The sequence below is a fragment of the Ranitomeya variabilis genome, chromosome 5 (genome assembly GCF_051348905.1).
Source record: "Ranitomeya variabilis isolate aRanVar5 chromosome 5, aRanVar5.hap1, whole genome shotgun sequence".
Classification (NCBI taxonomy): domain Eukaryota; kingdom Metazoa; phylum Chordata; class Amphibia; order Anura; family Dendrobatidae; genus Ranitomeya; species Ranitomeya variabilis.
The window spans coordinates 317052075-317079975 of NC_135236.1; the positions used below are offsets into that span (position 1 = coordinate 317052075).

The 27901-nt window shown below is 40.8% G+C and overlaps 1 protein-coding gene across 1 annotated transcript in view; it reads left to right on the top strand.

Annotated features, from left to right (window-relative positions):
- The window catches only part of ELAPOR2 (endosome-lysosome associated apoptosis and autophagy regulator family member 2), a 157455-nt gene that overhangs the window by 73074 nt on the left and 56480 nt on the right, over nucleotides 1-27901 (top strand). Inside the window, exons 5-13 of the mRNA XM_077264643.1 lie at nucleotides 1560-1646; nucleotides 3429-3534; nucleotides 5256-5408; nucleotides 5655-5743; nucleotides 7612-7792; nucleotides 9661-9789; nucleotides 20722-20812; nucleotides 23389-23485; nucleotides 24293-24430. Coding sequence (XP_077120758.1) covers nucleotides 1560-1646; nucleotides 3429-3534; nucleotides 5256-5408; nucleotides 5655-5743; nucleotides 7612-7792; nucleotides 9661-9789; nucleotides 20722-20812; nucleotides 23389-23485; nucleotides 24293-24430 — 1071 coding nt within the window. The remainder of the gene's footprint in view (nucleotides 1-1559; nucleotides 1647-3428; nucleotides 3535-5255; nucleotides 5409-5654; nucleotides 5744-7611; nucleotides 7793-9660; nucleotides 9790-20721; nucleotides 20813-23388; nucleotides 23486-24292; nucleotides 24431-27901) is intronic.

A 27901-nucleotide genomic window follows, 5' to 3' on the forward strand; every position in this document is an offset into this window, starting at 1 on the left:
TTTTGAGGTAGTCTTTTGTGGCTATTGGCATGGGTTTAGGATCATTATCCATTTGTAGCAGCTATCCTCTTTTCAGCTTCAGCTTTTTTTACAGATGGTGTTATGTTTACATCAAGAATTTGTTGAAATTTCAGTGAATAAATTCTTCTCGCTTCACCCAAAACATGATTGATCCACTCCCATTCTTAACCCCTTAACAACCAGGGTTATTTCAGTTTTTGTATATCCAATTTTTGCTCCCCTTCTTCCCAGAGCCTTAACTTTTTTTTATTTTTCAGTCAATATGGCCATGTAAGGGCTTGTTTTTTGTGGGACAAGTTATACTATGATGGTCTAGTCCAATGTTTTTCTGGATGATTAATTCTTCATTATACTTTCATGATCTTGGCATATACTCAAGTTGAAAAAGTAGCAAATAAACTAGTTCGACTTAACAAAATATTCATTTCATATGAAAATATAGAAATATATATTTTTTAATGGCCTTCAGCTCTTTCTCAGGCCATGGTGAGTTGATAGGTGAACAATCTGTAGGAAGATTGATCTTGTGCAGGCCTAGATAGGTTCACCAGCATCTTCTACACTGTTATTTTTATAGTATCAAGCCATCCGGTTGCTGGTCGTCCTTTTTGTCTTGTTCCTTCTATTGTTCCAACCATAATGTCCTTCTCAAGTGATTGCTCTCTTCGTATGATGTGTCCATTGTCCCAAGTAGGCAAGTCATAGCTTGTGATCCTTGCTTCGAGTGACATGTCTGGCTTGATTTGTTGCAAAATCAATTTATTTGTTCTTCTAGCGATCCATGGTATTGATAATATTTTTCTCCAGCATCACATTTCAAAGGCGTCCTTCTTGATAGTTCTCTAAGGGTAGGTTCAGTGGAGTATAGTGAGGAGGAGCTGGTTATCCACAGTGTTCAATGCTGCAGAGGGATCCAGGAGAATCAACAGGGAGTTTTATTTGAACCAGGACGGAAGAGAGAATGTTTATTTAATTGAACGGAATTGCTTGGGCACTGTATGTTGGTATTATTTGGGTATTTTTATATGTTTGATATTATTTTGCTGGTATTATTTGGACACTGTATGTTGTCATTATTTAGTTTGTAACACTTAGGCACTGTAAGTTGGTATTATTTATAGTATATTGGTATTATTTGTGCATTCTGTTATTGGGATTGGGATTATTTGGGCACTGTACATCAGTATTACTGGGTTTGTAATATTTGGGCACAGTACATTGCTATCATTTGGTTGGTATTATTTACTCACTGTATATTGGTATATTCTGGTATTATTTTGGCACTGTATGTTGGTATTTGGATGGTATTTGAGCACTGTATATCATTATTTGTTTTTAAATAATGAAATGCTGTGGTGTTTTGTTTTTTACATATAGACTATAATAAATATATATATATGGAGTGCTGCCTCTTTTTTGAATCTCTCTCTCTCTCTCTCTCTCTATATATATATATATATATATATATATATATATATATATATATATACTTTATTTAAGCACTTTTTATTAAATAATTGCTGTTTTTGCTTTGGCAGATTCAAAATGACCAATGCCAAGAAACCAGTTCTGCATCGGATAAGTGGGTGAAACTCTCTGAGAACAGTGATTGGATGCATCATTCGGTATGGGTTCTTAGTTATTCTAATGTGACTCAGCAATGAGCCAGTCCTTAAATGTTTACTCCCATTTTTGCCTTTCATGATTGAGAAGGGAATAACTGTTTCTATGTCCCGACAACTAGAGGTGGGGTTATGAAATGAATGGGAGTAACCAAAACAATATAGCACAACACAGTAACTCAGGAGTTACGTCAGCAGTGTAGCTCATTTTGCTATTCTGTTGTTAAACTTTCCAAACTTTAATCCATATCTGTGTGAATTATGCAAATAGCAAAGCTATCAGCTATTTTTATAACCCTGCCTTTGGAAGCACAGAGTTGAGAGTAACCTTTCAATCACACATAAATTAATGCATCTTTCGTTGTGTGACGTTTTTCCTAGGCAAAATTATGTAAAGAAAAGTTATATGTTAATTTCTGACAAATAGATAATACATTTTCCTAAAATTGATGCATACAATTTGCTGAAGTCAAATATAGAGGCTGTGAGTCAAATAGGAGGGGGTGCCGTAGGGCAGGAAATAATCTGCAGTGACGGAGGCTTCAGATCTACAGTCTCATTTGCATATAAATTCAAACTGATTTCTCAGTAACAGAGGGATGGATTGACCTTGTAAAGGTATTGTTGGACTTGTGTTTGAAAGTGCTACATGTGCACATAAATAGTTTGGGGTTGAAATTCTGTTGACACATTCCCTTTAACCCTTTCCCAACCTTGGACATACTCAGGACGTCTTTGTCGGCTGGTACTTACCAACCTTAGATGTCCTGAGTACGTCCAGGCAAATTTCCATTTTTTTCACAAATACCATATATACTCGAGTATAAGCCGACCCGAGTATAAGTCGAGGCACATAATTTTGCCACAGAAAACTGGGTAAGCTTATTGACTCGAGTATAAGCCTAGGGTATGCATTGTCCCCTCATCCCTGTCCTGCAAAGCATGGCTCACCCATGCTGTCCTGGTATGTGGCTCCCCCATCCTGCACTGGTATGTGTGGCTCCCCCTGTTGTATGCATGGCTTCCCCGGTCCCATATGGCTCGGGTCCCCCGGTCCCGCATGGCTCGGCTCCCCCCATCCCATCGTTGTTTGCATGGCTCACATCCCCCCATCCTACTCACCCTCCTCGCACCGTCGCTGCATCTCTGTCCCTGCATCTCTGTTGTCTCGGAGCCGGCAGCTCTTCCTGTGCTGAGCGGTCACGTGGTACTGCTCATTAAGGTAATGAATATGCTCTCCACGCCTATGGGAGTGGATACATGTGCATAGTCATTACCTTAATGAGCAATACCACGTGACAGCTCAGCACAATCAGGAAGAGCTGCCGGCGCCGGGACAACGCATATGCAGGGATGGAGAAGCAGCGATGGCACGAGGAGGGAGAGTATGATGTCTTCTGTTAGCCGGCGGCTGCAGCTATCACTGTGCCACAGCCGCCGTCTCCTGCTCCGCCGCTCCGTCTTCCCTGCCGGCTTTCTGGACAATGACTCGTGAATAAAAAATGTACTGAAAATCTCGGTTTATACACGAGTATATACGGTAAGCGCAAGTCATATCAAAGAAATATTACCACTATCATGAAGTACAATACGTCACAAAAAAACAGACTCAGAATCAGTGGGATCCGTTGAAGCGTTCCAAAGTTATTACCTCATAAACTGACAGTGGTCTGAACTGTAAAATGTGGCCTGGTCAGGAAGGTGCAAACAGGCTTGGGGGTAAAGCGCTTAAGATGTGCCATTTTTTATGTTTCGTAAATTACCTTTCTAATGTTATAATTGCAGGTGGCTTTAAAATCTGGAACAAATATTTTGTATTGGAGAACAACTGGCATTCTCCTAGGATCAAAGGTGGTGAAACCTGTCTTGATAAAGAATATTACTATAGAAGGTAAACTACATTCCAGGAATCTTGTAAACTTTTTAATGTCTCACTGAAGAATAAATTGACTTCTTGCAAAAGGTGGAAATATTTTTGAATTCCAAAAATTCAGATATTTAATAAACGTACATTTTATTAAAATTTAGCAACCAAACCGAAAAAAAGTCACAGGAATTCACAAATATGCAAATATATTACAAGAAGTGTGAACAGTATATAAACATAATCAAGATCTATGTTACAGAATGGAAACTTGGTTCAGGGAAAGAGCAGGAGCTGATGGGTCCTAAGACACAAAGTCCAGTCTGCTATGCAGCCAGAAGGCTGAAGTTCTCCTGTAACTGGGGCTGGCATGCATCCCCAGTTACAGGGAAATCACCAAAAAAGAATTTATTAATATGTTAACATCCCCCTGTGTATGGGGGATACAGTATGTAAAATAAATGAAAAAATAAATAAGCAGAAATAGCAAAAAAATATTAAATGACAAGAAAAACACTCAAAATACACCACCACTATGGATAGCTGTTTAAAGCCCGTCTCCGTAAAAAAAAGATATGCCCAAGATATAAATATAATTTCTGCAAAATGTGGTACAAAAAAATAGACACGTATTCTATTCTATATTATTCTGTACATAGATATTTACCCGATATCTGCAAAAAAAGAAAACAAGTACAAGCCCCATGTATCACAAAAAAGAGGAGAAAATGATGTGAATTTCCCCAAAATTTTTTAGAGTCATTAAAAGTGTATATATAAAAAAGCCCCAAAGATCTCCCTGTTCCGGATCAGGGTAAAATGGCCTGTACTGTATTGGTTACGTAATCAATCTTTATCATCCAATTTGATTTAGTTTACCCCTTACCAACATATAAAGTACTGGTATGTTACATGCTGGCTCCCTGATCTTTGCCAGCAGATGATGCATGTGATGTTCAGCCATAACCTGCTTCTAGTTGAACTCCACCCACAGCTGTTAACATCGGGATTTACACCATACCGTTATTGGGGGTGCCTCATTCTATGCACCCATCACCACCCCCCATGATGCAATCCTGGGGTGTTGATGGGTTGCCATGACAGCTGGGGGTCTGCTTACGACCCCTGTGTCTGTCATAATGGTACCCATGTGAATACCAGCTTCTGGCTGTTATTCATAGGATACTGTGGTATTGCTGTATGTAGTACAAGTAGTCAGATGATTTCAAATTCAGGTCCCCTAAGGGGACTAAGAAAACCGTAAAAAAAACATATAAAAGTTCAAGTTACTCCCTATTTTCCCCACTAAAAATAAAAAAAAATAAAAACAAGTAAAAAATTATATATATGTGGTATCATTACGTCCAAAAAAGTTTGATCTATCAAAATAACGGCCTAAGGGGCCCCAAAGACCTTTGCTATTAAAGACTCCGCCGCAACGCTACAGAAAAAATGCCATAAAAAGTGATCAAACCATCGTATCTAGCCCATAATTGTATAAAAGAAAATGTCAGCTTAGGGCAGAAAAAAACAAATCCTCACACACCTGTCAATGAAAAATAGAGAGGAAACAAATGAAGACACAAAAATGGGAAATAGCCTGGTCAGGAAGGGGTGAAACTTAAATTAAACTTGTTGTTTTCTGTTAGTCTATGGTCGTCAATGTTTTCTTTTGCCATCAGGAACATTCATTTGTAAGAATTACTAATTACGCCTGCCTTACCATATGAGCTTTTGTCTTACTACAGGAGTTGCATACACCTCTGAGTGCTTTCCTTGTAAACCCGGTACATACAGTGATACACCGGGGTCTTCATCTTGTAAGATCTGCCCTAGGAACTCGTACTCAGACAAAGGAGCTAAGGAATGCAATAAATGTAACCTGCAAACACAATTCTCAGGTATTCGACGATTATGACATTAGTAAATATACTGAGTAGTCAGTAGAAAGTTTAGAAGTGTAATAAAGTTCCTTGTTACTTGGGGTTGGTTCCTTCCAGTTGATGGTATTTGTCACTAACACCAGTGTCTAGGTGTAATGGTTTGGAGTTAATGGATCTATACCAATGTCAGGAGAGGAGAATTGCTTATAACATATTTCATCACTGAGACATTCACATATAAAATGATGGTTCTTGTCTTTTCAGATGAAGGGGCCAGCAAGTGTGTCGATCGTCCTCCATGCTCAGAGAAAGACATGTTTCAAATACACACTCCTTGTGACAACGAAGGAAAGGTAATCTACGGCCGCCCTTTCTCTACATTATGATGCAGGATTTTTAATGAGAACATAATGTCACTCCTGATGTCACTCACATTCTGCCTTTACGGCCCTGTTTCTGTTACAGTCATATATACAAATATGAACTCATGTAAAAGTTCAAAAAGAAAAAAAGCTGCATTTTATTTGATTTTTATATGTATAATCTTTTTAGTCTGTTTTAGATTGAGTAAAAAGGTTCAATGCAATAACAATGGGTAAATGCCAGTTAAAAGGTTATCAAAAAATAGACAATGATGTAAACAGAGTAACAATGTATCAAAAATGGTCAGAGCAGGCCATCATATTGTAAGCCTCAATATAGTACAGAGATGTAGGCTGGGAAGTTTACAGGAACACCCCATAGGCTGGACCCATTTATGGATACTTGTTAAGTCCAATTATCGAAAAGACCATGATTAACTGATTATCGCTTGTTAACTGCATCTGATTGATTGACTTTTCCTTATTTAAGGGGTTCTTAGTTAAATGCCGCTGTCAAACTCTGATAGCAGCATTTAAATCGCGCTTCCAGCAATCGCGTCTGAAATATGCACACTGGTGACCCCAGTCACGTGATCGCGGGTCACCGGTGTGTTGGCATGACAACCTGAGGTCTCCTGGAGACCTCTATGGTTGTCAGTGCTAGCATGCTGTGAGCGCCACCCAGTGGTCAGCGCCCATAGCAAATCAGTATACCTGCTATATAGAGGCGATCTGAACATCGCCTCTATGTAGCAGAGCTGATCGGGTTGTGGCAGCTTCTAAGTCTCCCATGGAGGCTATTGAAGCATGCCAAAAGTAAAAAAAGTTTTCAAAAATATAAGAAAATAAAAAGAATATAAAAGTTCCAATCACCCCCCTTTCACCCATTTAAAATAAAACAATAAGAAAAAATCAAACCTACACATATTTGGTATCGCCGCATTCAGAATCGCCCAATCTATCAACTAAAAAGGATTAACCTGATCGCCAAAGGGTGTAGCGAGAAAAAAAGTAAAAACGCCAAAATTACTTTTTTTTGGTCGCTGCGATATTGCATTAAAATGCAATAACGGTCGATCAAAAGATCATATCTACACCAAAATGGCATCATTAAAAACATCAGCTCGTCGCGAAAAAAATAAGCCCTCACCCAACCTGAGATCACGAAAAATGGAGACGCTACGGGTATCGTAAAATTGCGCAATTTATTTATTTTATTTTTTTAACAAAGTTTGGAATTTCTTTTCCCCACTTAGACAAAAAAGAACCTAGACATGTTTGGTGTCTATGAACTTGTACTGACCTGGAGAATCATAGTGGCAGGTCAGTTTTAGCATTTAATGAACCTAGTAAAAAAGCAAAACAAAAAACAAGTGTGGGATTGAACTTTTTTTGCAATTTCACCTCACTTGGAATTGTTTTCACGTTTTCCAGTACACAACATGGTAAAACCGAGGGCGTCATTCAAAAGTAAAACTCGTCCCGCAAATAACAAACCCTCACATGGCCATATTGATGGAAAAATAAAAAGGTTATGGCTCTGGGAAGAAGGGGAGTAAAAAATGAAAAGCTGAAAAAAGCTTCGGTTGTTAAGGGGTTAAGCCAAGAACTTCTTCAACATATTATATACCAATAGGTGATGCAGAGATAACATAAAAAGACTGCAATGCTAAAAATGTCATGTGATGGAGCAGAACAATCAGCTTCTTATTATACATGATGTGCTAAATTACCGCCCCTGCAGGGTGATTTCAGGACACACATTGCCTGGTAACAGGATGGCTTTTATAACTATAATAAGCTTAGTGAATGTTACATTAAAAATGAAAATAACATTTTTGTTTGACATGTTTGGTTAGACTCAGGTCATGTCTAAATGGATTGAGCCAAAGATATGCAGAGAAGACCTATCTAATGCAATGATGCTTCCAGCTTCTGGGAACAAGGAAGATTGTCCTCCCTGCAACCCGGGATTTTATAGCAATGGCACATCTACCTGCTCTCCTTGCCCATTTGGGACCTTTTCTGATGGCATACAAGGTGAGAGCTCTGTGGATGGAGAGCGAGAGATGTCACTCAATGACTAATCTTCTATACACCACCATACCGCTGTATGATTATTGAATTGACTTTCTCATTAAGAGAAAACTGCAAACTATACAAAATACATGTAATAAATATAAATGTCATTGTGTACTTGTGCCCATCAAAAACAGGAAACTTATGAAATAAATCCTATCCAGAAGTGTGCATAATGAAGTTCATGAGACACTAATGGAATAGTATTTTTTATTTAAACACTAGATAATAACATAAAGAGTTAAAATGATCTGATCCCTAACAAGAGGTTGCGATAATGAAGCAGCTTTTGATTACACCGCTATCACATAATGTGAACATGCCCTGAGTGAATAGAGTTGACTATTACAAGTGTTCTGTAGCTCAGTGCTTCCCATAATCAATAGGCCAAGTACTTCCCACCAAAATCAATGACATGCGCAAAGCTGTGATCACACAACTGCTAAAAGTACACTATATGAATAAATTATATTAATTAAAAAGGATCTTGTACATAGCCAACACATACATTGATCTTGGCCTTGTGTCTGCTATGTCAACCTAATTTTTGCACATGGACTTTAAACATTGTTTGTTCTACTACTGGAACCTGTTTGTATCTATAATTGTAAATTGATTGTTATTCTTGATAAAAAAAAATGCAGCTTAAGGTCTCCTTCACACATCCTGTTGATTTCTATACTGGAAAACTAGTACTGGTGAGATCTGTGGACCATGTGTACGTATGTGACATCCATGTGTAAGTTTGCATGTGCTGTCAGTGTGACACGTACTGGTGCCTGGGAAAAGCAGTACAGTTATGACTGCTTCCAGGCGTCGGCTGAATCCAGCATGAATCATTGTCGCCTGGTCTCCCTAAGATCAGTGCAACTAGGCGACAATGCAGAGAGTTAGAGTTGGCACTTTTTGCATGCGTAGTAAGTAAATAAATAAAAAAAACAAAATGGTATGGGTTCCCTGTAATTCTTAAAACCAGCTGAGGGAAAGCTGATGGCTGAGAGCTGATGATCTTAGTCTGGGAGGAGGCCAATATCCATGACCCCTTTCTAGGCTGTTAACTTCAGCCCACAGCTGTCTGTTTAGCCTTTGCTGGTTGGTAAATATAGGCATGACCCCATGTAATGTTTTGAGGGGGGTCTTTCTTATAATAACCAGTAAAGGCTAAGCAAACAGCTGTAAGCTGATATTAATGGCTTGGGAACCTTTTTGGCTATTGGCCACTTCCCAAAATATTAACATCAGACCCCATACGTTGGCTTTCCTTAAGCTGTCTTTAAAATTAGAGGGGACTCCAAGCCATTTTATTTATTTACTAACTAAGCTATGGTGCTGATTACAACTCTAATCATGATCGCCAGGTCGTGCTCATCTAAGTAAGTCCAGGCGGCATTGATGAGTGCTGAATTTAGCACGTGGCTCCTGGGAACAACAATGACTGTACTGCTTTTCCAAGGCGCTGATACGTGTCACACTGATAACACACACGGATGTTATCCGTGTGCACATATGCAGCACGCATTTTATCCCCGTGCTGCTTTTTAAAAATATTACATGTCTGCGGGTTTTTCACATGAACACACAGTCCAGGTGAAAAACCTGACACATGTGCCCCACCATTGATAACAATGGATGTATGTCTGTATTTATATTTATGTCTGTATTTGCGGTCCTGAAAAAACGGACCGCATACAGACATAAAAACAGACGTTTGAAGAAAGCCTAATATGAATACAGATCTGTTTATATATGACCCAGATGAGTATCACCGATGATCAGCTTAATTATGTTTTATTGCTACCATATAAAGATTTCATTTGTTTCTCCTGCAGAATGCAAACCATGTGCTGCTGGAACAGAGCCCATTCTTGGGTTTGAATATAAGTGGTGGAATATTCTTCCTGCTAACATGAAGACATCCTGCTTTAATGTAGGAAACTCAAAATGTGATGGAATGAATGGTGAGAAAATGTCAATATAGCATATAGGCACTGCAATACTCACCTTTCCCAGGTCCTACGACTCCTCGGTGCCACTTCCTCAATTTTTGTTGGCAGGTTGCAGTAGTGATGTCAAAACTGTAGCCCATCATGGGCTGTCACCAGGAATTTCAGGACCCCATACTGGTAAAATTTTCGGGCCCCCTTGAGACTTTGCCCAAGCTCCACTCCAGCTCCGCTTCCACCGCTTGAACCTTACACAGTCCAACCACACTCTCTTGGAAAAACTCCACTTCTGCACCACGTCCTCACCAATCACACATTAACAGTTCCCATCAAACACCATATCACACACATAGCCATCAGCTTTTGTTTTGTTCAAAAGATTTTTTTAAGCCTGTCACCATGATAAGGTAGACTCTTCTGGCAGGCCCTACTCTACTCTAAGGCCTCTTTCACACTTCCGTCGGTACGGCTCCATCGCAATGCGTCGGGCCGACGTACTGACGGACGTTGTGAATTTTTTGCACAACGTGGGCAGCGAATGCAGTTTTTCGACGCATCCGCTGCCCATTCTGCAGTCCGGGGAGGAGGGGGCGGAGTTTCGGACGCGCATGCGTGGTCGAAAATGGCGGACGCGACGGACAAAAAAACGTTACATTGAACTTTTTTTGTGATGACGGTCCGCCAAAACACGACAGATCCGTCACACGACAAGGGACAAATACCTTCACATCATGGCTGAACCACATATTCCCACCCCAAAGTGACTGAATAATACCAAATACAAGGGACAAATACTGACCTGGAAATGAGCTCCAAGAGATAAAATCACTTAACTTTAATAGTATTAATTTAAAATAGAAATAGGCTATAAGACATACAAAAACCGGATATACCAGAAGGAGAGTGCCTGTGTAAACTGTACGCGTTTTGAAAACACAAGTGCTCTTAGTCTCAGTTGAATAACAATAGCAAATAACGCCATACCGTGGCTGGACAACATATTATCAAAACATAGTGACTGAATAATGCCATATAAAGGGAAGAAATACCGCCACACCATGACCAGACCACATATTACCACCACATAGTGATTGAATACTACAATACTGATCATTAATAAAAAAAAAAAATACAATACTAATATTGCTATAAGTGCCATTATACACAGGAGCTCTGTCCATAGTATACAGTGAAAGTGTACAGGTAATACAGTGATCACCGGTCACACTATACACAGGAGCTCTGTATATAGTGTCAGTGTATTGGTAATAGAATGATCACCAGTGATATTATACACCAGAGCTCTGTATATAGTGTCAGTTTACAGGTAATACAGTGATCACCAGTGACATTATACACAGGAGCTCTGTATATAGTGGTGTCAGTGTATGAGTAATAGAGTGATCACCAGTTATATTATACACAGGAGCTCTGTATATAGTGTCAATGTACAGGTAATACAGAGATTACTGTGACATTATACACAGGAGTTCTGTGTATAGTGGACCGATAATATAGCGATCACCAGTGACATTATACATAGGAACTTTGTATATAGTGTATAGCGTACAGGAAAAAGAGTGACCACCCATGACATTATACACAGGAGCTCTGTATATAGTATGTAATGTATAGTGTACAGGTAAAAGAGTGATCACCGGTGACATACACAGGAGCTCTGTATATAGTGTGTAGTGTACAGGTAATACAGGGATCACTGATGACATTATGCACAGGAGCTCTGCATATAGTACACAGGTAATACAGTGATCACTGTTGACATTATACACAGAAGCTCTGCATATAGTGTTAGTGTACAGGTAAAAATGTGTTCACCAGTGACATTATACACAGGAACTTTGTATATAGTGTATAGTGTACAGATAATACAGTGATCACCAGTGACATTATACAGAGGAGCACTGTATACAGTATATAGTGTACAGGTAATACGGTGATCACTGTGACATTATACACAGGAGCTCTGTATATAGTGTACACATAATACAGTTATCACCAGTGACATTATACACAGGAGCTTTGTATATACACTCACTGGCCACTTTATTAGGTACACCTGTCCAACTTCTTGTTAACATTTAATTTCTAATCAGCCAATCACATGGCGGCAACTCAGTGCATTTAGGCATGTAGACATGGTCAAGACAATCTCCTGCAGTTCAAACCGAGCATCAGTATGGGGAAGAAAGGTGATTTGAGTGCCTTTGAACGTGGCATGGTTGTTGGTGCCAGAAGGGCTGGTCTGAGTATTTCAGAAACTGCTGATCTACTGGGATTTTCACGCACAACCATCTCTAGGGTTTACAGAGAATGGTCCGAAAAAGAAAAAAATCCAGTGAGCGGCAGTTCTGTGGGCGGAAATGCCTTGTTGATGCCAGAGGTCAGAGGAGAATGGGCAGACTGGTTCGAGCTGATAGAAAGGCAACAGTGACTCAAATCGCCACCCGTTACAACCAAGGTAGGCCTAAGAGCATCTCTGAATGCACAGTGCGTCGAACTTTGAGGCAGATGGGCTACAGCAGCAGAAGACCACACTGGGTACCACTCCTTTCAGCTAAGAACAGGAAACTGAGGCTACAATTTGTACAAGCTCATCGAAATTGGACAGTAGAAGATTGGAAAAACGTTGCTTGGTCTGATGAGTCTCGATTTCTGCTGCGACATTCGGATGGTAGGGTCAGAATTTGGCGTAAACAACATGAAAGCATGGTTCCATCCTGCCTTGTATGGAGCATCTTTGGGATGTGCAGCCGACAAATCTGCGGCAACTGTGTGATGCCATCATGTCAATATGGACCAAAATCTCTGAGGAATGCTTCCAGCACCTTGTTGAATCTATGCCACGAAGAATTGAGGCAGTTCTGAAGGCAAAAGGGGGTCCAACCCGTTACTAGCATGGTGTACCTAATAAAGTGGCCGGTGAGTGTAGTTTATAATGTATAGCGTAAGTGTACAGGTAACACACAGACTCAACAGTGACGTCTCCAGTTGAAGTCCTTCATCTTCGCTTTTCTTCTTCATCCAGCGCAGACCGCCATCACTTCTTCCAACCAGGACACGTCTCTGCAGAAAATAACACACAGTTGTCAAGAGCCCCGCTTCCAGGGCACATTCCCCAATTTTTCTCCAACATCTACACTACACAAGATGAAGAAAGTAAAGTACATAGTGTCGCCCTGCACAGTAAGAGCCCCCCCACTGAAAACAATGTCCCACATCCTAGCCCCTTCCTGTAATAACATCCCCCCATCCTGGCCCCATGTGTCTCCATTCCTAACCCCCAGTGTCTCCATTCCTGGCCCACAGTGTCTTCATTTCTGGCCTCAAGTGTCTTTATTCCTGGCTCCATATGGTCTCCTATCCTGCTACCATGTGTCTCCCACCCTGCTCCCATATTATGGCTTTTAATACAAAGAAGTAAAAAAAAAAAGTTTCTCCTTACTTAGCCGCAGTCCAGCGGTTACCTCTTCCTCATCCATTTGAGGCGTGGACTCGCCGGCGTATGGCAATGACATCATATGCTGACAAGGTGTGCTCCTACCTCAGCTGCCGACTTCTGATTGGCTGGAAGCTTTTAACTTTTGCTGTGGAGGATGGCAATAGATTTTAACTGAACCGGCAGAAGCTTCTGCTCACTGGGCCCCATACACCAGTAAGGGCAGTAATGTCCTGATGGTGGCCCTGAGCCCAAGTGATTGTTACAGCCAAGCACTGCGCTCAGCGGTGATGCTGATATAAACAGCACTAGTCACTGAGTGTTGGCTGCAGCTGTCATGTGCACTGTGGTCATGATGTCAGCACTGCAGTCTGTCAAAGAGGGGCAGCACTAGATCTTGAGAGGGGGGAGTATTTTTGTATTTGTTGTTTTATACAGATACAACCTTATGGCCAAATAAAATGTAATCTTGACCAACCCCTTTAAATGGCCTTATTGCCTTCATAGATGAGGACCAAAACTCTGAAGTGGTTTATGATCGAATATCTCCCTCTGCTGGCCAATTTATTTTATGTCTCAGTCAATGAAAACAGCTTTTTTTATAAAATGAAAAACAAATGTAGAGTGATATATATTAAAACTTAAATTATTAGTTAAAGCAAATCTGTCTTTATACCAATCTTCCCTCTTTACAAAAGGTGATGTCAGTAAATCCCTTTGGAATTAGGGTATGTGTACACAACGTCTTTTTTAGTTTTTCAAGAAGACGCTTAGGAAATGCCATCGTGTTTTTTTTTCCAGATGCGTTGATTTTGTAGTTTTTTTCTATCCTTACCTGGGCATCTTTTTGCCATTTTTGGATGTCATCAAGTTTTTGTAGTTCTTTCCCATGGTTTTCAGGGGTGTCCTTTTTTATTGGTGTTTTCTGGTAATTTATTTTTTTCCATTAAATAGTGAAGAAACTGTTAGCAGTTTTAGAAGAAAAGATGCTGGAAAAATTATCCAAAAGATGCCTGGGCCTCTTCCAAGTGTCTTTTGACCCTTCCCATTCATTTGGATTGTAAAGTACGGAGCGTCTTCTGAGCAGAAAATGCTAGAAGAAGAGCTGCTTGGTGTCTTTGGAGACTTGTAGCAGTTAAAATACTCTAAAAGGTCTGAACATATGAACAGCAAGTCATTTTTACGTACAAAATGCTGAAAATAATGAACACATGTATTTCTGAGAGTATTTTTGGGAAGATTTCGGCGTGGAATCCATCTGAAAAAGACTTAATGTGCAAATACCGTTAGAGGGGTTAGCTTACATAGTAACCATCATTTTAATTTTAAGTTTATAAATCAACATTACATATTACAAGTGACATTTTTTCTTCTGAAGCATAACATTTTCTCTTTTAATGATAGTGTACCGTATTTTTCGGAATATAAGACGCACCAGACTATAAGGCGCACCCAGGTTTTAGAGGTGGAAAATAGGGAAAAAAATATTTGAAGCAAAAAAATGTGGTAAAATATTTAATAACATACTATTATATGTGGTGTTATTATATATAATAGTATGTTATTATGTTGGAAGCTGCGGGACCAGTGTGGTGTCTGTGAAGTACTATATGAAGATGCTGGAGGGTGAGTATAAGAATGGGGGCGCAGGGCTTATATTGAAAGCACCACTCCAGCACTGCAAAATAACACTGGAGTGCTGCTTTAAAATCCCATGGGAGAACTATAACTCCCAGCATGTCCTGCAGATCCTATGACATGCTGGGAGTTATAGTTCACTAAAGGAGTGGCAGAGTGCTTTATTGTGTTTTGGAAAGACTAACCTAATTGTGGCAGCCTGCCAGCCTGTGGTGAGGTAAAAGCATCCCATGACTGCACACAGAGCCCTCTCTCTTGTTGCCTTTCCACAGCACAGGTAATGGAAGCCAGCAGATTCTAGTGTTGGAGTCTGAAGGACCTGTGATGATGTCAAGAAGAGGGAGGGCTCTGTGCTGCCATGTGATGCTCCAGCCCGCCCACTTCTGACATCATCACAGGTCCTCCTGCACAGCACTCAGCTCCAGTCCAGGAAGGTACCAGCGATCTCCTCTCCCCCGGACCCTGCTGCTGCTGCTGCCTCCTCCTCCCCTGGACACATGGATCTCCCCAGCTGCTGCAGGAATCAGCGCTGAGGAATCCATGTGTGTCGCTGCTTAAGTGCAGTATTCATTTGCTGCTCCCAGCTCACCGCTCAGCTGATAGGTGGGCGGGCAGTATCTAATGAATATTCACTGCACTTAATCATCAGGACCACTTGGTTTCCCCAGCAGCTGATTCCCGGCAGTGGGGACATTTTTCTGCCTCCTGAAGTGGGATATCATTGCGATCCCACTCGCTGCTGCCCCCCTCCCCACATGCTACATCCCTACCATAAGACACACCCACACTTTCCTCCCAAATTTGGAGGAAAAAAAGTGCGTCTTATGGTCAGAAAAATACGGTATATAGACAAAAGACTAGAGTGCCGATGGGAGCTAAGTACTACCCATCATTAGCGAATCTCACCATGGTGTTTTGGGAATCTTTTTTCATTTATACAGTTAATAATCCTTTTTTAGCTGATCTCGTCTGGTATGGCAGATACATCGACGACACCCTCATTATTTGGGGGGGCGATGTGTCTGCCATACTGGACTTTGTAGAATATTTGAATTGTAATGATCTGGGTATTAAGTTCACCTATAGATTCCATAGAAACCGCATATCATTCCTTGATTTAGAACTGGGGGGTGAAAATGATGGATCAATCAGCAGTAGAACGTACATTAAACCCATTAGTGGGAACACTATTCTACATGCTGATAGTGGCCATCCAGCCCATACAATAAAATCCATCCCGGTAGGTGAATTTACAAGAATAAAGAGAAACTGTAGTAAGACGGAGGAGAGAGAAAAGGAATATGAGAATTTGGAGGCACTATTAAATAAACGCAAATACCCGAGTTGGTGCCTGAAAAGAGCCCGTAACATAGTGGAAAAAAAAGATAGGGAAAAACTTCTAATATCTGGTAATAAAACGGAGGCATGTCAAAAAAATCAAAAAAGCGAACAGAAAAAAACGTATGTATGTCTACAGTGCCCATTTTAAGGAAATTAAATCTATTATACATAAACGATTACCTATTTTGGAACAGGATGACATACTGTCTAATATACTTAAAGACGGTATTAATGTAGTAGCTAGAAAAGCTCCCACGATTGGTGACAAGATTTCCCCTAGTCAGTATATATCAAAAGCTAAAACTAACATATGGTTAGAATGTAAGGGATTTTTTTAAATGTGGCACAACTGCTTGCATTTGGTAAACAGAGTAAAGTATTTACTAATTTTGACAATTCTAAATACTATAAAATTAAAGATTTCATAAATTGTCACTCAAAAAACGTGGTATATAAAATAACTTGTTTAGAATGTGGAGTTGCATATCTGGGATGCACCATGAGAAAACTCAAATTAAGAATATCAGAGCATATCAGAGATATTAATAACTATAGTAGTTGCAATAGAAATGTATCTATGGTAGCTAAGCATTTTGCCACCTGTCATAATGGTAATACTGCAGCCATGACCATCCAGGGTATAGAGAAAGTTAAATGCCCTAGTCGGGGAGGAGACATTAAGAGACGCCTCTTGACAAGAGAGGCATATTGGGTTTATAATTTGCAGACCAGATCCCCTCTTGGGCTTAATAAGAAAAATGAGATTCTTTATCACTATTGTTAACTAGTTTTAATATTAGGACCTTCCACTTTTGAGATCATGTGACCTAAAATCCTATCAGGATAGGTCACAGAGTACTTTAATAGTATCACCCGCACATAAGTGATTAGACATGAGTAAGATCGGTTAGATCGAAATGCGTAGTCTATATTCTCTGTCTGCATCCACCTATAAGTAAGGACTTGCTATATTTTATATTTTGGATGTACTAATAAAGCCTTTCAAGTTTTAAGAAGCTGGAATCTACACCTACTTTCTTCATGCATGTTATAAATCAACATTACACATGAAAATAAGTAACCGTGTAATGTATCAGAGAAATCTGCGCTCTCTTTCTGAACTGATCTTTCAATTTAAGTTCATGTGTAAAATCTGTATTTCATGAAGATAGATTTACCCATTACTCAGATTGAAGATAAGTTGGTTCCTTTAAAATTCTATGGAGATGTGAATAGTTCCATAGCTTATAATGAGCACCATGTGCAGAAAAACATGGGTTGAAAACGTACATGAAAAATGGAGATCTGTATGAGGCCTAAGGGTGTGTCCACAATACAGATTACAAACAGACTTTTAGAGGTGCTAATAGTTTGTATTAGATAGGCACAGAAATATCATCGACATAATCTGCGATTTTATTGTACGATAATCCAACAAAAAACTGTAACGTTTCCTTTTTATAATTGGACTAGCTGTACTACCCGGCTTCGCCCGGGGTAATAACTGCTGTTAGCAAAATAGAATGTGTTAACAAAAATTTATTCTGCACAAAAAAACCACAAAACAAATAGATAGAAATGTAATTATTAAAAGGCAAAAACTAAGCTAATAGAAGCATTTTACAACATATATTTCAACACCAGAGATATTCCACACAGATTTAACTAAATTGGCCAAGTAATGTGAAGTAATCTACTATTTATTCGAGAGCCTTTTGATAAACGACATTCTTAGTTTTTCCTTCAGGTGCAAAGACAGACAGATTTTTGGCTGTTCCAACTCTTGAACAGGCCACATAAAGTTGACCATGAGAAAAGCATGGAGATTGTAAATCTAAGCTAGCTGAAGAGCCCGGCGTTGCCTGGGCATAGTAAATATCTGTGGTTAGTTATAGCACCTCACTTCTCTTATTTTCCCATCACGCCTCTCATTTTCCCCATCACATCTTTCATTTTCCCCCTCACATCTCTCATTTTCTCCCTCACACCTCTCATTTTCCGCCTCACTCCTCTCATTCCCCCCTAACACTTGTCATTTCGACCTCAAATCTGTCATTTTCCGATCACTCCACTATTTTCCCTCACTCCTCTCATTTTGCACTCACACCTTTTCATTTTCACCTCACACCTCTCATTTTCACCTCAGTATATACATGTTTGTCATCTCCCTTATATATAGTATACACCTGTATGTCATCTCCTGTATATAGTATATACCGTATGTCATCTCCCCTGTATATAGTATATACCTGCTGTGTGTCATCTCCCCTGTATATAGTATATACCTGTATTTCATCTCCTATATATAGTATATACCTGTATGTAATCTCCTCCTGTATATAGTAAATACCTGTGTGTCATCTCACCTATATATAGTATATATCTGTGTGTCATCTCCTGTATATAGTATATACCTGTATGTCATCTCCTCCTATACATAGCATATACCTGTATGTCATCTCCTCCTGTATATACTATATACCTGTAGGTAATCTGCTCCTGTATATAGTATATACCTGTGTGTCATCTCCTTCTGTATATAGTATATACCTGTATGTCATCTCCTGCTGTATGTAGTATTTACCTGTATGTCATCTCCTCCTCTATATAGCATATACCTGTGTGTCATCTCTCCTGTGTATAGTATATATCTGTGTGTCATCTCCTCCTGCATATAGTATATACCTGTGTGTCATCTCCCCTGTAAATAGTATATACCTGTGTGTCATCTCCTCCTGTATATAGTATATATCTGTATGTCATCTCCTGTATTAGACCTCGTTCACACGTTATTTGGTCAGTATTTTTACCTCAGTATTTGTAAGCTAAATTGGCAGCCTGATAAATCTCCAGCCAACAGTAAGCCCACCCCCTGGCAGTATATATTAGCTCACACATACACATAATAGACTGGTCATGTGACTGACAGCTGCCGGATTCCTATATGGTACATTTGTTGCTCTTGTAGTTTTTCAGCTTATTAATCAGATTTTTATTTTTGAAGGATAATACCAGACTTGTGTGTGTTTCTGGGCGAGTTTCGTGTGTCAAGTTGTGTCTGTTGAGTTGCGAGTGGCGACATGCATGTAGCGACTTTTGTGAGATGAGTTTTGTGTGGCAACATGCGTGTAGCAACTTTTTGTGTGTCGAGTTGTATGTGACAGGTTAGTGTAGCAAGTTGTGTGCAGCAAGTTTTGCGCATGGCGAGTTTTGCGCGTGGCGAGTTGTATGTGTGGTGCCTTTTGAGTATGTGCAAGTTTTGTGTGAGGCAACTTTTGCATGTGTTGCAACTTTTGTGCATGTGGCAATTTTTCCACGTGTGCAAGTTTTGCGTGTGGCGAGTTTTCCATGAGGTGAGTTTTGCACGTGTGGCGAGTTTTGCATGTGGAGAGTTTTGCGCGTGGCGAGTTTTGAGCTGCGACTTTTGTGTTTCAACTTTTATGTGGCGAGGTTGGTGTATGTGTGGTGAAATGTGCGCTGAGGGTCGTATATGTGTTCGAGCACGTGGTAGTGTGTGGCGCATTTTGTGTGTGTGTTCATATCCCCGTGGTGGTGTGGTGATTATCCCATGTCGGGGCCCCACCTTAGCAACTGTACGGTATATACTCTTTGGCGCCATCGCTCTCATTCTTTAAGTCCCCCTTGTTCACATCTGGCAGCTGTTAATTTGCCTCCAATACTTTTCCTTTCATTTTTTCCCCATTATGTAGATAGGGGCAAAATTGTTTGGTGAATTGGAAAGCGCGGGGTTAAAATTTCACCTCACAACATAGCTTTGACGCTCTCGGGGTCCAGACGTGTGACTGTGCAAAATTTTGTGCCTGTAGCTGCGACGCCTCCAACACTTTTCCTTTCACTTTTTCCCCATTATGTAGATAGGGGCAAAATTGTTTGGTGAATTGGAAAGCGCGGGGTTAAAATTTCACCTCACAACATAGCCTATGACGCTCTCGGGGTCCAGACGTGTGACTGTGCAAAATTTTGTGGCTGTAGCTGCGACGGTTCAGATGCCAATCCCGGACATACATACACACATACATACATACATACATACACACATTCAGCTTTATATATTAGATATTCATCAGACACAAACTGATATTGGTCAAAAGGGCATATAACCAGAACGCCTCACCTATTGCGACTAAGGTCGCCTTTCTGTAGCACTTCTCCTCTGCTTTGACCAATGGCAGATCATGTCTGGTGAAGATCCAATTATAAAAACGAAACATTACAGTTTTTTGTTGGATTGCCTTACAATATAATCTAAGGAAAATGTCATCTTCATTTTGTATTGCCAAGAACTTTTTATTTTTTATCTATTGGATGTGGAACCCTTCTTGGGCACCCGTCACCTAATAGGAGTGACATATATCTTCTTACCTATCTGTCACATATGAATGTATCCTAAATATTTTGTTCTATAACCTATCCTGCTCCTTTTTTCTTATTTTTATGGTCCAGTCTTGACTTAAATTTAATAACTGTACATTGAATTGTGTATTGCACAGGTTGGGAAGTTGCAGGAGATCATGTTCAGAGTGGAGCCGGTGGATCTGACAATGATTACCTTCTTCTAAATTTGCATATTCCAGGATTCAAGTAAGCTATAAGAAGTATATTAAATCAAGTTCATTTTAATACAGTTTCCAACATTAATGCGTTTGAAACGAAAGACAGAACTGAAGTTTCCACGATGAGTATTTTTTAACACAACATATTTTGGCTGCGCAAAAAATCAGCATCTTACTGTTCCAGCAAAGAAATGTCATGCCCACTGTGCTTTTGTGCATTTAATATGCACATGACTTTATCAATAAAGTTTTATGAAAGCCGAGCAACATGAATTATCCAAAACAAAGCAGTTTTATTTATAATATGCCACATCAAAAGGAGACAAAAATGCAGTGGAAAAAAAACAAATAAAAAACCTGTAAGAAACACACTTAAAAACTGACTAAAAATGCAAGAAACGTAATTTAGCAAACTGGTGCAGAAAATCTGCAACATCAAAAGTGCACCAAATACTCATTGTAGGAACTAAGCCTCAGGGATTGTTTACAGGATTTGGATTTATTGCAGATTTCCCTCTTAAAGGGAACCTGTCACCAGGTTTTACCAATATAAACTACAGCCACCACCTTTAATGCCTCTTTTACAGTAGTCTAGCCAGCTGTATATAATGCCCCAATTCCCTCAGTATAGCCCAAAATATAAGTTTTATAATCCCCTCATAGAGAGTGGTCCGGTCCGCTGGTCTTGCTTCAACGCCTCCTCTCTCGCTACAATAGCCTTCCTTGTTCCCTGTTTTGTGTGGATGATGCGTGCCAAGTCATTCACACAGTGTCCGAAATCGCACTCCTACACAGTGCGCATGCGCTGGCATCACTTCCGGGTTATCTGTGCTCTTTGGCATCTCCCGGTGTATGCACATTAGGCCACTCTCACACGTCTAGATATTTCCGGTACCGGAAATATCTGTGTCTGTGTGCTCACGTGGCACATCAGTGTGGCACACGTGCGGCAGCCGTGTGCCGCCTGAGGACCACACGGACCGCCGCAAGAGAGACAGCGCTACAGTAAGCGCTGTCGTCCCCTGCGTGTGGTGCTGAAGCCTGCATTCATCCCTTCTCTCCTGCTTGGCTGAAAGCAGCGCTAGCAGGATAGAAGGGATGTGAAGATCAAGTTTAATTTTTGTTTATATTAAAGTTTGGGGTCACCTCCCGCCTCCCACCCTACCCCACCCCCCGTGCGCCCTCCCGCTTGAAGAGAAATACTCACCCAACTCCCGCGATGCTTGCTCTCAGCGCCGGCAGCTCGTCCTGTGTGAGCGGTCACGTGGTACCGCTCATTAAGGTGATGAATATTCATCGGAGGTGGGAGGTGACTCCAAACTTTAATTTAAACAAAAAAAAAAATTATCTTTCATCCCTTCTCTCCTGCTAGCGCTGCTTTCAGCTGAGCAGGAGAGAAGGGATGAATGCCGGCTTCAGCACCACACGCAGGGGACTGCGCTTACTGTAGCACTGTCTCTCAAACCACGGTACGTGCACACGGAGGAGAGTGCACACCGTTTTCCTTGTGCACGTGTGCGGGACACTTTGTGGACCGTGCTGTCGAAGAAAAACGGACATGTCTACGTGTTTTCATAACTGACACACGGTCCGTGAAAACACGCAGGCATATGCATAGACCCATTCATTTGAATGGGTCTACGTGTGTCAGTGTCTCCAGTACGTGAGAAAACTGTCACTACACGTACCGGAGACACTGACGTGTGAAACCGGCCTACAGAACTTTGCTCTGACCTCAGCAGTGTAGAGCGGAGTACGTCTGCATAGGAATGCGATTGGGGATACTGTGTGGATGACGTAGGACATGTCATCCACATGAAGCAAGCAAGAAGACCATGACTACAAGTAGTAAGGAGGCATAGAAGCAAAACCAGCCCAGCAATGCCCACTGGACTGAACCGCGTCGTATGATGAGTTTATAAAAGGTATTTTTTGTGCGATGCAGAGGGGATTGGGGACTTACATACAGCTTACTAGACTGGTGTAAAAGAGACTTTAAAGGTGTTAGCCGTACTTTATATTGGGAAAACCTGGTGTCATGTTCCCTTTAAGTTCAATGGTTAAGTCAAAATTCACAACAAATCTCAAAATCCACAGCAAGATCAATAACAAAACAAAAATGACCTTCTATAGAGTTTAAAATTAAATATATGGTAAATGCTGTACTCTCCTCCCCTTACACCCTGGTGTTTTTTTAATTGCACAATGTTTTTTTTTTCCACAATCAGTGTCAGATCCACACCAAAATCCACACGACTAGTTGCAGCTTACCATATACCGTACATTCTTGTTGATTTCCTGAAATTTTCTGCAGCCAATTTGCTATGTATGTAACTTACCCTGCCATAGAATCCAGGTGGACAGAGTGATGGAGTCATCCTTATGATGGTGGAGCTGAGCTGAGTATGTGCGTAACATTGTGCTGAGTGAAGAATGAGTTCTAATATATCAGACGGTGCAAGAATTTATTATTTGTCATTTTGCTTGATTTTTTTTTTAAGCTGTACAACATTAGCTGCTAAATTCTTAAACCAGCTAAAAATATGCTATCAACCACATTGACTATATAAAGTCTTCTTACATTTTAATTATTTCAATTTTCAGACTTCCAACATCAGGAGCAAATGGTGCAGAAATGGGCAGGATCACTTTTGTGTTTGATACCACGTGTTCTGCTGACTGTGTGCTGTACTTCATGGCGGTGAGTGATTTTATGATTATTCTCATGGTGGTTTAGTAGGTACATTGTTGTTCACGACATACAATGACAGCATATAGCAGTGAGTTACATTGAAGGTTCACTTTTGTAACCAAGTAGCATTCCAATAGAGATGCTTTTTAGTGCAGCCTTTCGACCCCAATGCAATTGTAGAAAATGTAGAATTGCCCAAATCATGCAAGTTATTAATAACTAAAGCAATTGTTACCATCCACCTCTCGTGTCTCCCCTTTTCCTCATAGTTTGTAAGCTTGCGAGCAGGGCCCTCATTCCTCCTGGTATCTGTTTTGAACTGTGATTTCTGCTATGCTGTAATGTCTGTTGTCTGTATAAGTCCCCTCTATAAGTTGTAAAGCGCTGCGGAATATGTTGGCGCTATATAAATAAAATTATTATTATATTATTATTAATGAATATGCACGAGGAGTAAAGTGAATAATTCAATTGAGGCAAGTTTGAGAAACTGGCAATAAATCCTAAAATTATAAGAACAATTCTAAAATGTAATAAACGGACAGGCTGTGCAAACGAATTATCCATATGAGTCTTCTCTTCTAATGTGTGACTGCACCACAGTCTTTGGTATTCATTTTCCCATGTACTTCTCATTAATCATCATATTTACAGTTAGTTTTATGTCTTTCTGTGTGGCATTGCATTTTAGCTTACTAGATGGGTAACATTATAGTGACTTACTCTGCATTGGTGATATCTGATAAACTGAATAATGGTTTTATTTATTAACCCAAGTAGTGAATGGTTTTTTATGATTATGCTTTACACCTACAGGATGTTAACAGAAAGACTACTAGTGTGGTGGAGTCATGGGGAGGAAACAGAGAAAAGCAGTCCTACACTCACATCATATCAAAAAATGCCACATACATGTTTACCTGGGCGTTTCAGAGGACCAATCAAGCTGAAGATGTAAGTTTTCTAGAAGTGATCAGTTTATTACAAGCATCTACTTAAAAATTTTGAGACACCTTATAACCATCCATTGCAATGTCGAGCATTATAACATTTGTTGAAGGTCTGAAATATGGCTTGATCCCTGATTCAGATTATTATCTGTTATATGATTCTCTTTTGCGAAGAAGCATACATCTGATTTTATAAAGGATAGAGAGTTCTCACATTGTATAGTACATACACACATACACAAATACATAAAACACACACGCGCATAAAAATATCACACAGATACATTCATAACCATATCCGACTTCTGTCCCAACCTCTCTTCTAAAACTGCCATAATCAAAATATCTAACATCTTACTAACTGACAGTATTCTGCACTCCCTGTAGACCTCTCCTCTGCCTTTGACACCGTTAATCACTTCCACCTACTACAAATCTTTTCTTCTCTTTGCATCAAATATCTGGCCCTCCACAATAGCCTCATACCTTACTAACTGCTCATTTAGTGCCTCACTCCCATACTACCTCCCCATCCCATCCTATCTCTGTTGGTGTCCCTCAAGGCTCTGTCATGGGTCAAGAGTAGGGTCTTTTCCATCTATACCTTTGGCCAGGAACATCTCATAAAGTCCCATGGCTTCCAGTTCTACCTATATGCTGACGACACTCAAGTCTACCTCTCTAGCCAAGATGTCACCTCTCTGCTGTCCAGAATCCCAGAGTATCTATCAGTTATAGGTTCCTTCTTCTCATCACACTTTTTAAAACTCAATGTGGACAAAACCAAATTTATTATCTTTCCTCCATCTGTAAAGCAGGTAATCTGAATGCAACAGCAGAGATAACATGGAGGATCAACAGTCTACTTCTACTTTATTCACTTTACAGGATTAAATATGGGAAAGATTATTATCACAGATAAATTGCACAAGAACAATATTCACAGTATCAGTTACAGGCAATTACATGAATAGAGATATATTGGTTAGTGCATTACAAGAAAATAAAGTTCAGTTTGGGGTCTACAATCCAACCTTGGTCTAACTTGGAAGAGGACAAACACCATATTTAGCAGGAACAGTCTCTAGGGCACCCTTGCAAATTTTTGGGCCCTGACAAAGTCTAATAACACTGTCTGGGCCACTTTAGCATCAGCCAGACCCTGTCTCATCTGGAGTCTCTTCTCTGCCCACACCCGGGACCATAAGTCTCTGCTTAAAGTATCGGCCCGTACTACATGTCTCCTCGTTTTCTGGCCCAGGCTCGGGTCTCTGGCCGGGTAGCCTCAGGGCTTTTTTGGTACTTGACCGCTGATGAGTGTCTCCTTGATCGGTGGTTGACTGTCATCGTCTGAGTCTGGTCCTTGCTGGTGCACACGGATGCGGCCAAACTGTAACGGCTGCTGGAGCTGCAGCAGGACCAACTGTCACTTCCCTTGGTGCCAACTGCCTCTTCTCAGCGTGGCCAGGCCTTTTATTTCTAGTTACTGCTACACAGTTGTCACCTGACCTTGTGTCATCCTTTAAACTCTTCCCCTGAGGACCATGTATGTCCTTCTTGGTTCCTGCTAACACAATTCTTTCTTTTTTTGCTTTCACTTTCAGTTTTGACTAGCAGATGGTTGTGTTCGCTTACTGTTACTCAATCTCTCTTGTACATCTCTCTACATTCCTCCCTTCTTTAACTCATCAGTACTCGGGTGAGAAGAGTCCTCGTTCCCCTTAATGTTTTTCGGAGGTGGGCCAGATGCCTACAATTTTCGCGCCCATTCCTGCATCTGCTTGCACTACGTTTTAGCAGAGAAAATCATTATTCTCGTATCTTATGGGCAGGATGCAAGTGTGGACATGCTGAGTTCTTCAAGGCTCCTCTTGAATTTTCTTGTCAGGAGTATTCAGAACTTCAGGTACCTCATGCGGAGGTTCGACGTCTGGCTCTTCTCCATGGGACTCAGTGACCTCCTCCACTAAGTCACCTGACTGAACTTCACCATCAGGCTGCAGGCCTTGGATCTGTCCAGCCCCACATCCATCCTGAACATGGAGTGACACCCTCGTGCATGGTACCTCCTTCAGCTGCATTAGCGCCGTGTCCCCAACACCTGTGCAATAGGAGTGAGTCCTACCTCACCTCTTCTCTCGGGCTGCCATAATCTTCAACTTCCGAGGTGCACAGTGGTTCCACCGAAGTCACTTCCAAGCTCCAGGGTAATGCAGACGTCTCCCTGCAGTCAAATGATGCCATCTCCCTCACTTCTCGGCATCCTGCGACACGGCTCCCCCTTGCTCTGAGTGAGGTTCCCCTTTGCTCACCATTCCGTTTCCTCCAAGTTTCTGTTGGTCCTCTGTGGTCACTCTGCAACTTGCGGACCTTCTCTCTCTACTACAAACTGGGGAAAGATTTTCCTCTTCAAGGACCAAATCCTCCAGGTGTTGCACTCTCCAATAGTCATGACTGTCTTACATGGGGCAACTCCTCGACATGTGTCCCATTTTTCCACAGGTGCAACACTCAAATCTGAGCATCTCTGGTGGGCTTCTTGGTTTGTATCGTTGTCCTCTGAGAGAGGGATACTATCTCCGTAATCGTTCTTCATCCCAGGGTATGGGATTTGATTCTGGGATAGCTGCATGGGTTTTTCTTATGCACCCTAGCTCTCCTCTAATTTCTCATATTTCCTGCCGTAATTCATGGGCCTAGTCTGGTTTAGCATTGAGTGCCCCCAAGGTGGGTACTGCTTGGCTTCGGATCATTCTCGCCACACTCTTGTTCTTGGACTCTAGCTTCTGCTTCGACCTCAAGGAAGCTCATGTTGGCATCATAGCACAGGTGTTCTTTCAGACCTGCAACCAACTGATCTCTCAATACTTAATCCAGGGCACCTGGTCCTCATTCACTGCCGGTTTTCTTGGTTATCTGGGCTGTTACCTCCTAACCTCATGTATTGAGTAATTGTCTCTCCCTCTCTCTGAACCAAAGAACGAGGTGAGTGCGTAAATCAGTTGTATCACCGTGCATGTCCTCTAAAATCTTGATCACTTTATCTACCGTATCATGGTCTCATGGTTGCCTGAACATGACCGTCTGCCTCTCCGCATCCAAATTCAACACGGCTAACTCTGACTGTAAGGCAGGTGTCATGAGGTACATATGTTACATACTAATCAAACGTTCAATCCATTCAATCCAGTCCCACATCATTATATTGTCAGCCTTAAAATTTGCTGTATTGCTAAGCATAGATCTGAGGGGAATGCCTCCCCTGGTGAGTCCGGTTTCAGACTGATACACCTTTTCTGCACTAGATTTTTGCATCCTGCCGACTGCACCAAATGTAAACCAGGTGATCTGAATGCAACAGCGGAGACAACAGGCGGGATCAACAATCTAATTTTTTTTTATTCACTTAACAGAATTAAATACGGAAAAAAATATTATCACAGAAAAATTACACACGAACAATATTCACAGTATC